A 14,567-nucleotide genomic window follows, 5' to 3' on the forward strand; every position below is an offset into this window, starting at 1 on the left:
TATGTATAATAATTATTATTATAATTATTATTGTAATTCAATACATTACAATAAACTCAAAGAGGCTAGAGAGAAAGACAATAATGTGATTTCAACAACGTTGTCACAAATTACATTAACAATGTGATAATGGTACAATCCAGAAAGATTTTATAAATGTAATGTTTTTTGCAAAATTCCAGGCCACAGGAGCATTTTTAACTGTACCAAGAGAAAGAAATGCTCCACTAAAATTGGAAAATCAAACAACAAGATTGCTTTCCTTTTAAAATATACTCTGAAAAGTCTGGCCAAAGGCGAGTAACAGGTTTTTGTTTTGAGCTTGCCATGATTCGGTTGACAAAGCCTTGCACAGGATTGGTTGTGAGAATGTATATAATAAATAATTACAATATTTAGAGCATTGAGAAAAACTAATAAAATTGGGCTATATAATATAAGGTGTATACAATATTTAGACTAAAATGAGGAAACTACTGGCGGCTCATTATTCGATTGTAGGGCCATTTCTTGTTTAGTTGGAGACGGAAGAAATGGAATGTGTGACAGTTTTAAAAGAAAAAACAATTAGAAACATTTGACACTAATATCAGACTTTCAATAATACAAGATTGTTTCATCAGTAGCGGAGTGCTCATAATAAAACTAGTTTTAAAAGTGCAGGACTAACGAGTTATGCATCCAGAAACATTATTTTTGCTATCTATGTTGTCTTTTTACCTTATGTAAGTTTTTTCAACAAAACAAGTTTTTCACTCCTAGTGACTATCAATGAGAATTTCACCACATGCAATGTGTTACAAAAATAAGTATTTTGGATCTTTGGGGAAAAAATGTGTACTAAATAGTTTTGTCAGGTTACTTTTCTTAGCCGATTCCAAGTATTGAAACAAGACCTTGAGTTAGTCACACTTTTCCGAATGTCTTTTTTTGATATGTTTTCTAACTTGCAAGCACAAACTAGCAAATCAAGTGGACTTTCTCAAATCAGGAACATAGAGAGTAAGGAATTCTTTTCCAAAGTTGATATTTTGTGAACTTTCTCTTCTTTCAAAAGGGTTTAGTTATGTTCGGTTACATAAGAGTAATTTGACCATATTTTGATGAAAAACTGCTTCCTGCTTTTCTTATGAATGCATTGATTCGAACCAAAATTGGTATGGATATTCTCATGAATAACAAAAACTGAGAATAATTCATGACTACCTCCAGAACCAAAGCGATGAAGGTCTAGAAACCAAAACAATTTCCTCTCATAAATCCTAAAGAATCTATATAAAGTAACCCTGGGTAGTTTATTTAGTTACCTCTGAGCCAAGAGGTTATAACTCAAAGGGTCTGTACATTTTCTATAGCACTAACCTGCATGTCTTGTAGATACTGATACTAGTGTTGCCATTTATATTTCTGGCCTAACAATGAAAAAACAAATGTTTATGATTGAATCTAGCAAGTTTTATTGTTTCTCAAAATATTTCTATAAGATTAATACATTTTTCCATGTTCTTAAATGAATTTTTGAAGAACTTTTTCCATTCCAACTGAGGTAGCCCCAAAAGTTTTGAATGCAAAAACAGCTTCTTCTGGTGTTGAAAATCATTGTCTTTGCAGTTTGTATTTTACGTGTGGGAACAGAAAGAATTCATTAGGTTTCAAATCAGAGATGTATGTTGGATGGCCAATCAATCTGTCTGGTTAAAAATTCTGTATGAGAGCTTGCATTGACATGGTGAAAAATAAATCGCCTCTTCTTTGAAGTTTTCAAAATTTCTACATTGCTTCAAAAAAATGGTTGTGTGCCATTTAGAGTTGGCCACCTATTTTGCTCTAATGCCACTGTTGCCACATTCCAAAGAAACATGCAACCATTTGCTTCGATGTGCTTCTTCCGCGAACAAGATTTGGCTCGTCTTGATGAAAGACCCACACAGGGTCACATGCTTACATCCATGATTCGCCTTCACCTGTGCAGATGTTATAAATAGGCTTTGATACATCTTTAGCAAATTTTCCACACATTTCAATGCACAAGACAACAAAAGCCTTTTTTAGCATTGATCAGGTTATGAGGGATCAAATAAGAACACAATTTTACGGTCAAATGATCATGAAGTATCTTGTTGATGATAGTCATACTAATGCCCAAAAGATGTCTCAATCTCACGGAATGTCACATGACAATCTTGTTAATCAGTTCAAGCACTGGATCGACGTTTTCAGCCAAAACGACAGATTTTTTAAACACTTAACGGATTTCGTCTTGGAGTGAACAACGGTCACGTTTGAACTCATTATACGGGGTTTTTAGAGTGCTAGAAGATGGGGGTTCATCGCCAAGTAATTTTTTAAAATTAATTGATGCACTCTTCTCTTGATAATCCACGTCGAAAGTTATGAAAAATAATTGCACAAAAATGTTCACGGGTAATTTCCTTTTTTTATGAGGGACTGCACTTTTTAATTAAATGCAAACAGCACTAATCGCACTCAAATGACAAAAAGTTTTAGGTTAAGGTTATGTTCAATAACATAAAGTTTGTACCGGAAATGTCAGCTGATGTCCGGAAACGGTCAATGCTGCCAAGGTTTAAATAACAAACGTTGTATATAAACAAGAATTGGTATTTACATACGTATGGAATAACTATTGGTGAAAATTTGCTTTTGGAGCATAGAGGACACAGTCAGAAACGTTTTCTGTACAACTACAATCATGGTTGTCTTAGTAATCAATCAAATTTGACAAACATTGGTACGAATGTTTTATGGAGCATATTTTAACCAAGAACTGTATTAAGCTCCTTTGGGACCAAAGGGGTAGAACTCCGATGTAAGAAACATATTCCCAAACCACAACTGTTACACAAGTGTCATGAATTGGTTTTATCATAATTAGCATAAATATTCTATAGAACAAATGTTAATCAAACAGTGAGTTTGAACACTTTCAGAAGCATGGGGTAGATTTGAGCACTAGTACAATGTGACAGAAAGCTGTTGAAAGTAAGGCTCGGGAGCTCCATTGAAAAAGTGAATAGTTCAACATTCTTAGGAATTTATATTAATTAAAAATGTAATGTAAGAAAACTAACAATGTCTTATAAAATTTCTGGTTTGCACCCATTGAGAAACCTAAGAATATTGCAGAATAACTATATTAAAATGGCCTTATGTGTTACCATGCTGAACTGCTATATGATGGTGTGATATAAATGAGTTACAGACGATTCTGTCCTAAAACGTCCATAGAATATATTATTAAATTACAGTTAAGAGAGTCATAAATTGGTTTTTTAGATATATAAGAGTTGTAACTTTGTCTTGTTTTAGTATTTTAAAAACAGTAACATGTTCAAAATTGAATGCTAAGTGTAAATTATTGAAGGAAAAGGAGTATTATGGAAACAAACAGCAAATCCCATGTTATAATCAACAACAGCAGACTATATTTAAAAACTATCCATCACATATAATATGGGGTCAGATTATTCAATATACTCCCTCAATACATGAAACAAGGAAATAAAAAATATCATTCAAAAGAAAACTTTGAAGAAGACAGTTTTTGTTGCCCAAAGCATTTTATATTATGGACAGATTTGTAGAATATAATAAAATAACGGCGATCAAATTTCTCAAACTAAAAATTCAAAATTGTCTAATGATTTGGAAATTTGCACGATTATAAATATTTGATCCATTTATAGTCATTAGTAAATAATCAAACTGAAACCTATGTAAATGTAAATTGTTTATTCTGAGATATTGGTTAGACAATTTAAGTTTGCCTACATGAAAAGAAATCGCTGTTATTACTATTGAGGAGTATGCCAGCTGTGAATTCATTATGTACTTATTATAAATTTGATTTCCGATTTCTTTAAAACAAATTGTATTATTTCATATATTACACTTCAACTTCAAATCTAATCATAGTTACACTCTCTTCCGCCTCCATAGACTAATGGTTATATTCTCAGCTCTCTAAACGAGAGATCACGGGTTCAAATCCCGGGGAGGTCCAATCATGTACTTTGACAATGAAACCAGTGCACTACGAAGCCAGCATAGCTGACGCTGAGGCTTAAATGAAATTAAAAAAAATAGTTACATTTCTATCCTACAAACTTAATATTTTTGTAAAATATTTGAGAGGGGTATCTTAGTGATGACAAAAAACAAGTGTTGAATTTTTTGTTTCCATATACATTTACTGATGGGTGATAGTTATAAACTATTACATATCGCCCAGCACTAAAGTTTTAATCACAAACAAAATACCACAACACAGCACAATTAATCTGCTACTAAAATAAGTAACACAAAATGGCAGGTAAGCTGGCGTACGATATAAATGTAATTTTAAATACCGTATATGTTTTGGTGAGAGTTTTGTTTACATATTAAGTCATTCATGATATTGTCTATTAAAACCTTAAAACAATTGCTATGGTAATTCGTAACGTCTTAGAAAAGTCGTCATCGGGAGATCCTATAAGAGAAATGCTTCTACTGAATTATAATATAGAATGTGATGTCACGCTTTTTGAGGAAAACATTGAACACATTCCTTGTCCGCTGGGTGATGAAGCTGGCATTTTCTCTAATATGTTCTCCATAGAAGTTCGAGTTCCAAACGTCCACCTGGATATTTAAGAGACTATGTTTCCAGTACAAAATGAAGGAGGATCTTCTGTTTCTTCTCACTGATAGGAACCATAAAGAGCGTAATCCAAAATGTTTAATAAAAATATTGCTTTCCTTAAATTGAGATTTAAAATTTCATTCTTCCTCCCACATAGTTATTTAACGCGAACATATAAACAACTTTTTAAGTCAACATGAGATGGTTTGTAATTTACATTTGAGGTATTGCCATGTTTGGCTGAACGTTTTGCCTGTTTATTGGCTTAATTTCCAGTTAAGACATGGAATCCAAACAAATTGAATATAATATCCAGTGGAAGTAAAATAAACATATTAGTTTTTCTTTATCTCAAGAATAACTGCTAGAGTAATTAAACCAGTATTAGTATTGTTCCAAGCCATAAACACAATCTTTGAATCCTATAGTATGATAAATTTTTCAAAGTCGAAAATAGTAATTGAGAAAAATAATGTACAAAAAAAACTGTAAGGTTCTGTAAAAAAAACTTTTCTTTAAAATAAAACTCTAATGGTGACGAGCACCAAACAGGAGAAAGCCAAACTCCCGTAGAACATAACTTAAAGAGTAGAGAAACTGTGACTTTAATTGCTGTTTATACTTATTTAGTTCTGTAAATTCTAAACTATTTTACTCGTGTAGTATTTTATGTCACTCTACAGAGAAAGTTTAATGGTGGTGTGCAACAGTGTATAGTATTAAACTAAACTAGTAAGTTAAGGAGATATCTATGATAAAATATACTCCTACATCATTGCAGGTGTAAATTGTGGGGTATTGTAAACATTATTATTTTCAGTGAAGTTTGATTTGTTTTAAACATGGATTATGTTGATTATATTGACTATTTATTAGATGCACCAATTGAGCGTGTTGTTCGTGATAGGAGAGATCCCTTTGACATTTACTCCAACATTGAGTTTCGAGAACGATTTGGTTTTTCTAAAGATTCTTTCTTATCTCTTCTCGATTTGATAGGGCCTTACCTTGAACATGATACAGACAGGAACTTTGCATTGTCACCACAACTTCAGCTTCTTTGTAGTTTAAGGATATTTCGTACTGGTTCTTACCAGTTAGTTGCTGGTGACTTGATAAATGTACATAGAACAACAGCTGGTAGAGCTTTAAATAATGTAATAAACGGTTTGCTTACCTTGAAACCGCTATACATTACCATGCCCAGCACTCAAGAGCAATGTGGTGAAAAAAGCGAGCCTTTTATAGATTAGGTGGTTTCCCAAATGCCATAGGAGCAATCGATTGCACTCATATAAAAATACTGTGCCCACCAGGTGATAATAATGAACTTTTTCGAAATAGGAAAGGTTATTTTCTATTAATGCTCAATTTATATGTGATGCTGATATGAAAATAAAGAATGTTGTAAGTCGATGGCCAGGTTCGACCCACGATGCTAGGATTTGAGACAATAGTGTTGTTGTTGCAAGATTTGAAGCTGGTATATATGATGGTTTACGTGTTGGTGATAGTGGATATGCGTTGTCACCCAAGCTGATGACTCCAGTATTGCTGTCTACAACCCAAGGAGATGGAAAGTACAACCGTGCACATATTTTGACCCGTTATATTGTAGAACGAACTTTTGGAGTCTTAAAGGAGAGATTTCGAATTCTTGAGAAGGGAATGAGATTCAATCCAGTTAAGTGTGGAAACATAATAGTAGCTGCAAGTGTGCTGCACAACTTTGGTATTGAAGTAGGTGACGTTTTTCAATCGGATGAGGTTGATGTAGAAAATGAACCGTATCAGGTAGAAGTTGTTGAAGAAGGCGGGAATCAAGTTAGAAGAGCATTAATTTTGAACTATTTTGCTCAGTAACTTTATCTATAGTACTTCGTATTTAGAATTGTAACTAAAAAAATGGGTACTTTGGGATTATACCGACCACACCAGTATGAAGAACACGAAAATATAAATTTATAGAAACAAACATGATAGAATGAAAAAACAACTCTTTAATTACACAATTACAAACTTACAAGCATTTCCAGGTATTGTGATCGGTATTGTTGTCGCTGTTATCTTATCTTTCTCGAGAATCCCGATTACGGCAGGCCGCGCGGCATCACATGATTTACACGGTACATAATTGCCTTTCCATTACAATTCAATTTATATTTCTGATTAGCCCCTCTAGAATTTGATATTTTACTGATAGGTACTATCTCGAGGGATGTTTTTCTTTCGTCGACATCAGCGCGGACTTCGGCAGCACCTTCGGTGCTGCCGAAGTCCGCGCTGATGGCCGGAGGCACTCGCATTTTGGGTGGCGGAGTGTGATCAAGAATAAAAACAAGTTTTGAGTGTTTTTACAATAAAGAGTTTAGTTTTAGTTTGGAAATGTTTGTTTTTATTGAAGTTTTGTGTTTGGAGAAATGTAGAGCTAAACCACGGAAGTACAACAAAGCGACGCATCAGCTGAACGGGCGGCGAGACTGCAATCACGTTATCTACTAGACCGCTCAACTTTGACCTCTGTCTGAGGATGGGGAGGGGTTTGCGATAAGACAATTCCTGTTTTATATTGACGAAATATTGTTCTACGCTAATCTAGTAATCAGTAGAAGCAAAATGTCAAATAACGATTCATGTCTGTGTGTGGTCGGTATAATCCCAAAGTACCAAAAAATGTGATCCTACAATGTTGGAAAGTGGATGACTTAATAACAATAAAGTAATTGAAATGTGTTTACTTAGTTTATTAATTCATATTATGAAAGGACACACACAAAAACAAAACAAAACTTGTACAGCATTGTTACATATGAAATTACAAAATGTTCAGCTGTATGAGATTTTACAAAGGTAACAAATTATCTTTACAAAGTAATACATTTCCCATTGGTGCTAAATTATTTAAATAACATCACTGCTAGTGTTTTAAACCACATTCTCATAGTGTATTGGTATTGGTCCATTTGAAGATGTGTGGTTTGTAATACTATTACTAATTTTCTGCAGTACTATATCCATACGGAGTACGTGTTCAGTTTCAGCAAATTCTCTTTCCTTTTCAATCAACACCATTCTAGCTGCATGCTCTTCTCGAAGTAGCTTAAGTTTCAGTGAATGGAAATCTGTCACTTTGTCAGCAATTTCAGTGGTTGTACACCGTCGTTTTGCAGGCCTTTTTTGCCATGGATTCGTCTTACCTACAAGATACAATATGCTGTCATAATAGAACTTTTTAGAAAAATAATCTTAAAATTTATTTTTTTTAAAGATTAATTTCATTTTAATAAAGAGTTTACTTCCTACATTGTACAAATAAGTTTACTTGCCGAGGCCTTTGGCCTCAGGTATTAAAAAAAACAAAACAAACAAACTCGTTCTGGAGCTCTGATGGAATATCGCAAAACTGTGCATATCTTAGGACCAAGGAACAGTCTACTTACCGAATTTCAAGTCTCTATGTATAGGTTTTGCTGTTCGTTGATTATATTAACCCTTTGAGTGCCACAGCATATTTTACCGTCATACGCATAAATTGCCGGAGCATTTCCTTCTGTTTTGCAAGCGCGTGTGGGGAAAAAACTATATTAAAAAAACTATTCAACCGATTTGAATAATTTTTTTTTTGGTTTGTGTGTTATAAAACAAGGTATTTTTTCCATATAATATTATAATTTTATTTTTATTTGCACAAAAAGAATATAGGTTATAACAAAAAACTAAAAAATGAAAAAAAATAAATTTCAAGTTTGAACTAAAATTTTATTTATACAATATTTTTTTAAATTTTTTTTAGCTATACCATATGAAAGAACATGAAAAATTGAACAAAAATCATGCATAATATGGTGTGTTACAGTAATATTTAACCAGATACTGCAATATATACAAAATACAACAAAAAGCAATTTTTGTTCAAGTTTGTCAAAAGTTTAGAAACAATATTATAACTACCCTATTTCACTCAATGAAGTAAGACGACTGTAAAATACTAATTATATAAAAATATACACAGGCCTACAATATAACCTTACTTCTATAACCTTACTTCACCTAAAATCAATAGTTTGATTGGAACTTGCGTTTTACTTCATCACCAATCCAACAATAAAATATACGTCACTAAACACGGAAAAAGAAGTTTATAAATGCATTGTAAGTTTTACTGAACACAATTGCAGAATAGTAATAACAACAGTTTTCAGCATAAACACACGAAACTAGCACAATGTAAACACACAACGAACGAAACTGTGTAGTTAATGGCAACAAGTAGCAGCTGACCAACTATTGCGTCATCTGTTTTTTTCTGATGACAAATTACTACAAGGGGGCGGTAAACGGGTACGGTCCAATAAGTGGACCCGGTTTTTTATATCGAAATTGGCAAACGATATTACTTAATCATAACCATCGATATAATCAATCGATACTGATGAATTATTTTTAACAACTTAAATAATCTATATGAACAGCTGTAAACACTTTCAAATAATACAAGGTAATATTTTAAATTTCACGTAACATTGTGTATTAAAATGGCCGTCAATCTTAGGAAGCTTCACGAAATTGCTTTAAAAGACGATAAAATATGTTTTTTATGGCTTCAGAATGTTGGGTTAGTACCTAAGAATCCATTATGTGATATTTGTGGAAAGGTACCAAATGTAACTGTCAGAGGAGCTAACATGGTCGTCTTCAGATGCAAAAAAAGAAGGTAATGGTGGACACAACTTTAGTAAAAACGTTTTCGTTCTGTTTCATTTAGTTAAAGTTATGAGTTTCCCTGATTTTGGTTATGTTCATTTATTATTTGTTATAATTAAATTCACATTTTAATTTAAACATATGATTGTTATTACTTTTATATCGATTGATAGTCTATGATTCGATATGCGAATATTAGGTATCGATGATTATATTCTTCGATATAAAAAACCGGGTCCGCTTATTGGACCCTACCCCGGTAAACAATAAAAATCAATCACAATTGATAGTTCGAAACTTGTAGATTGCCGTGAAATAAGTTATTTGTCAAAACAAAAATGAATTATATGTGATATTAATTAAATAAAAATCGTCTACTGGGTAGATGCCAGCAATTTATGCACATTTCACAACATCTACTATGTAGACGCTGCGGCACTCAAAGGGTTAAAGCCAGGGCAAAGACAAATAGATATATTAGCCTAATACTAAACAATTAAGTCTTAATACAGACAATTAATTATTCATATCACAAAGTACAGGAGTTTTTTTAACGCTCTGTGTATTATATGTAACATACAATGCTACTTACATTTATTTGATGTCATGCTGTTGGTTTCTTTTGAAGTGGGCACCTCCTCATTCACCAAATTTGAATTATCATTAATTTCACTTTGATGTACAGGTTCATATTCCTTCTCTGAATTGTCTTCCTCATTACTTATCATGTTTTCCTCTTCCTTATCATCGGCTTGTACATTTGACACACATTCAAAAAGTTGGGGAATCATGTCAATAATGGTTTTTGAGGTTAGGTCAATTTCATAGTAATTACTTCCACCGCCAGTTTTTATTCTTTCCCTCTTCTCTTTAGACATTGCTTTTTTGCCTTAGCCTTACAGTCCTTCCATAGTATCTTTAATTGACCTAATGTTTTTGTCACTGTTGCCTCAGCATTAAAATCAACATGTATGTCATCCCAAGCTTTCCTCTTCTTTTTAATTATCATGTTTTTTTTTTAGATTCTATTATATTAACATATCGTTTCATCACTTCAAGAAACATTGCCTTATCTGCATCTGAGATATGTTTTGCTTTTTTCTTTTCTTTCCAAGTTCCATTTTTAGAAAAACACTGTTGTAAACAAACACAAACTACTATTTTCAGGTTAGAAATAAACCTTCCAAGCTTCCACCACAGAGTATTTGTATAAACTAAAGAAGTATCCTGTATTTGAGCTCTCCAACCAAATTACCGGAAGTATATTCCTTCTTTAGTCAGTTACTTATATAGTTTTAACTAAAGGAGTTTCACTAACTAAAGTAGTATATGTTACTGATTTGGTGCTCGTCACCCTAAGACATGAAATACTAGGTTTATTTGATGCTGCTATGAAAAAACTAATAACCGGCGAAAAAATCTATTTCGAAACATTTGTTGAACTGCTGTGACGTTCTCAATTTTAACTCATGTATTTGTTTTCTAGAGCAAGAACCCGCGACGCCCAGACATTCGTTATTTCATAAAAGCTGACAACTTGTCAGTATACGAGTCTCTATACAGGTATAAACGTACCTCGAGTATGGAGCCTGGGTCACAGTGGCTTCGGCAGGTAACAGGTAGTAAAGGTGAGTGAAATCACAGTTTAAATTCGTAATAGTGTAAAGCTCAGTTTTTATACATTTCAACATTAAACAACGATAGAAAGCTGCATGTGCAATGCCGGACACTTAGTATAGTTCCAACCCCCTGCCAGGCACCCCTAAAGTACGATTAATAAAAATATTACTTTCGTCATATTATAAAACCTGAAATTTAAATATGTTATTAGGGGAACTATCAAAAGATGTTTTCTCAGTTCCCAGACACTTTCTATGGTTCCTTCATGCAGCCAGGCACCTCAAAAGTTACTCTAGGTGCGAGCGCGAGAGATATACATACAAGCGGGTGCGAGTGAGATAGTACGTAATGTCTACGGCGATATTTTACTGCGCATCAGCTGTCTTATACTCCGAACGTTTGTTTCAATACATAGTAGTGTGAACGGTTATGCGTATAGTAAGTGTATTATTATTTAAGAAATCTATTGTTTTTAAAATCGTGGTGCATTTGTGAAAAAGTACTATCATGGAAGTAGAAGGAGCTCAATTACGTTGCTTTGTTTGTGACAAGAGTGACGGAAATATAAATCTATTTTCCGAAGAAACATTAAAAAAGTGTCACAGTGTTTTGAAAGCTCGAAAAAAACATAGCCTCAAATATTCTAATGTTATTTTGCCGAAAGAATATAAGGATTGATGATATCACCGTGCATCCCACAAAACATTCACCGGGCTTAATAAGTTATATTTTAAATCCGAACCAATTAGTTCTAATAAATATTCGTTGTTTGTAGATAAAAATTAACAATTTGAAAACTTGTTGAAAAAGATTAAAATTTTCAAATAAATTGCAGCTTAGAGAGTTGTGTGTACAGAATTCGAACTTGTAATATAAAAGTTTAGATGTACAGATTTCATAATCAATTAAATTAACATATTGAAGAAAAGGGACTCGATGAAAACTCGATATAATTAAATTTCAAGACAACACAGACTTAAATTAAATTTTAAAAACTCGAGTACTAAAAGAGGTTAAACTATAAAGTAAACTTTATAGTTAATCATGTAAAATTACAATGGTTTACATGTCAGTCGACATGTAAAAGTATTTTAATTTATCAAACAATAGAAAAAAAGGTAGCTACTCTCACGTATTAATAGGAAAGAAAAAGAATTGTAATGTTATTCTAACATCCAGGCAGAATGCATAAAAGCACGCACCAATCTAATATACAATATACTTGGAGTGCTGTTACATTACTTTCTGTATGTGAGTAGCCTAGTTACAAACACGGCCACGTCCATTTTTTTCACAACATGAGTTTAGTATTGGATATTATGGTATATTTCATTGGGAATCAGATTCTGACGTCTATTCATATCAAAAACGGCCAGATATGTGTTAAAAATGCATTTGAAAATCTGAGTGAGTTACAAAGTCGGCCAGGTCCAAACGCACTTGGTTACATATACGGCCACGTCCACAAGAGCCAATCGGTGAGCTGTATTCCAGTCACGTGACCTCAGACAGTAGTCAGTGTTTTCTTTCTGCTGTCACTGTGATACCGTTACTCCAGAAAGCATCTTTTATTTCATGAATTTAATTAATGGTACATTAGACTATTAAGAGATGGAAGTTAATGTTGATTTATGTTCACCTGAAAATGCAAGAAAAAAGCAGAGACAACCAGAGAATTGGAAAGTTACCAAACAGAAACTGCAAAGGTAAGAAACTTATTTTATAGGTTAGTGACTTCATCGTTATACAGTTAAACATCATAGTAATAATATGACCTAAATAGTATAATCCTAATTTGTACTCCTAAAATTATGTTAGTTAACATAACCGTCAATTGTTATGATAACATTTCTAAAAATGTTGTTGTATTTTTTAGGTACAGCCCAAAGGCCATGCCAAACTACCCAACGTGTGGTCACAGAGGAAAGTGTCTGAACTGCAGCCTACTGACAATGGTAGACATTAAGGAGTTTCATGCTCCATTTTATACCGTAAGAACTAAGATGAGCCAGGATGCTTTCATCTTAAAATACTGCAGTGTCTCAACACCAGTCCGATACCGCCCTAGATCTGGGGACAGAGGTAAGAAAACCATTAAATATAAATACTTTGTAAAAAACCAAGTTGGAAACCGAATTGAAGTTTGCAGAAGAGCATTTTTGGGAATTCTTGGAATAACCAAGCACAGAGTAGAAGGTGTTTTTACTAATTTTAAAAAGGAAGGGTCTGATATACCAGTCGAAACAAGAGGAGGTTTCCGGAAAGACTCCAAGTACAAAGATAAAAATGAATCTGTTATTGGCTTTATTAAACAATTTAATGGACTCGAATCACATTACTCTCGAAAAAACAGCAGACGAATGTACCTTGATTCAGATCTAAGTATCGCAAAAATGTGGAGGATGTATCAGAATTCTGTTGAACATGAAAAAAAGTAACTCAGTCTCTGTTTAGAAGCATCTTTGTTTCAAAGTTTAATTTAAGTTTTAAAACACCTTCTACAGATGTATGCTATACTTGTCTTGAGCTAAGTGAGACAATTAAAAGAGAAAAAGAGGAAGCTAGGTTCTCTAAAAACTCAGCTGACTCTCCATAAGACAGTAGCCAAAGCATTTTTTACACTTTTGAAACAACAGGATCCAGGTTTGTACATAATATCTTTCGATATGCAGAAAAAATTACCTCTGCCCAAGTTGCCAGATCAGATTTGTTATTATTTACGACAACTCTATTGTTATAATTTAACAGTAGTATCTGGAACATCTTGTGGTAAGAATGCTCTCGACAAAAATAAAGTTTCTATTTACACATGGACTGAAAATGAAATGTGCAAGTCATCCAATGAGGTTGCATCAGCACTCTTCCATGAGCTTGATAGTAAGCTAACAGAAGGAGAATTTGACAGTGTTCATACCATACGTTTGGTAGCTGACGGCTGCGGTGGACAAAATAAGAACAGTATTGTTTTGACCATGTGTTTATTTTGGTTTAACCGCAGCCCAGCAAATATAAATAGGATGGAAATTATATATCCCATTACAGGCTATTCATTTATGCCCAGTGACAGGGTTTTTGGTGGCGTTGAAAGAGAAATAAACAAGAAAGAGAAGATTGTCAAAGTTGAAGAATACCATGAATCATTTTCAGGTCATGGTACAGTGAAAAAGCTTGGAGAACATTGGGAAAACTTTGACTGGAAAACACAGACAAAGGAGTATATTAAAGATACTAAGGACCTCCATTTTAAAATATCTCGTATAAGAAGACTAGTTCTGACTAAACACAGAAAGCCCAAATGTATCAAGGTTCAAGGTGAGATGACGTACTTACATGACACTGCTCAAGCTCTTAAGGTTAACAAACCAGGCAAGAACCTGTCAACGATCAATCCTGTTCAGTTCAAGATTGGAGTGAAGGTCCAATCAGCAAAGTTGAAGGACGTTCAAAAGCTTCTACAAAATCACTATGGAAATCAATGGCATGAGATAGGATCATTACAGTTGTACAAGGACATTATTGACAAAAATGATGGACTTCCCGAAAAACCCCATGAATTCCAAAACGAATGTGAATGTATGGTTAATAACGAACATGAAGA

General features: G+C 33.4%; 2 protein-coding genes across 2 annotated transcripts; one reads left to right on the forward strand and one right to left on the reverse strand.

Moving 5' to 3' along the window:
• The first annotated feature begins 5,450 nt into the window (after positions 1-5,450).
• LOC124355625 lies at positions 5,451-6,094 on the forward strand. Its single transcript, XM_046806787.1, has 2 exons — positions 5,451-5,895; positions 5,990-6,094. Exons 1-2 carry the CDS (start codon positions 5,488-5,490, stop codon positions 6,092-6,094), a joined length of 513 nt encoding a protein of 170 aa, XP_046662743.1. The 5' UTR covers positions 5,451-5,487.
• A 1,280-nt stretch (positions 6,095-7,374) lies between these two features.
• On the reverse strand, positions 7,375-10,705 carry LOC124356257. Its single transcript, XM_046807441.1, has 2 exons — positions 9,942-10,705; positions 7,375-7,842 (listed from the first exon to the last, which is right to left on the reverse strand). Exons 1-2 carry the CDS (start codon positions 10,225-10,227, stop codon positions 7,571-7,573), a joined length of 558 nt encoding a protein of 185 aa, XP_046663397.1. The 5' UTR covers positions 10,228-10,705; the 3' UTR covers positions 7,375-7,570.
• Between the last annotated feature and the right edge of the window lie 3,862 nt (positions 10,706-14,567).

This window comes from Homalodisca vitripennis, chromosome 2 (assembly GCF_021130785.1).
Source record: "Homalodisca vitripennis isolate AUS2020 chromosome 2, UT_GWSS_2.1, whole genome shotgun sequence".
NCBI classification, from domain to species: Eukaryota; Metazoa; Arthropoda; class Insecta; order Hemiptera; family Cicadellidae; genus Homalodisca; species Homalodisca vitripennis.

Excerpts from the sequence above, each read along its gene's own strand:
- LOC124355625 (XM_046806787.1), top strand. The coding sequence starts at position 5,488 with ATGGATTATGTTGATTATATTGACTATTTATTAGATGCACCAATTGAG. Across the intron at positions 5,896-5,989 it reads AAAGCGAGCCTTTTATAGAT|GAAAGGTTATTTTCTATTAA; the intron begins TAGGTGGTTTCC and ends TTTTCGAAATAG.
- LOC124356257 (XM_046807441.1), bottom strand. The coding sequence starts at position 10,227 with ATGTCTAAAGAGAAGAGGGAAAGAATAAAAACTGGCGGTGGAAGTAAT. Across the intron at positions 7,843-9,941 it reads CAGCATGACATCAAATAAAT|GTAAGACGAATCCATGGCAA; the intron begins GTAAGTAGCATT and ends TGTATCTTGTAG.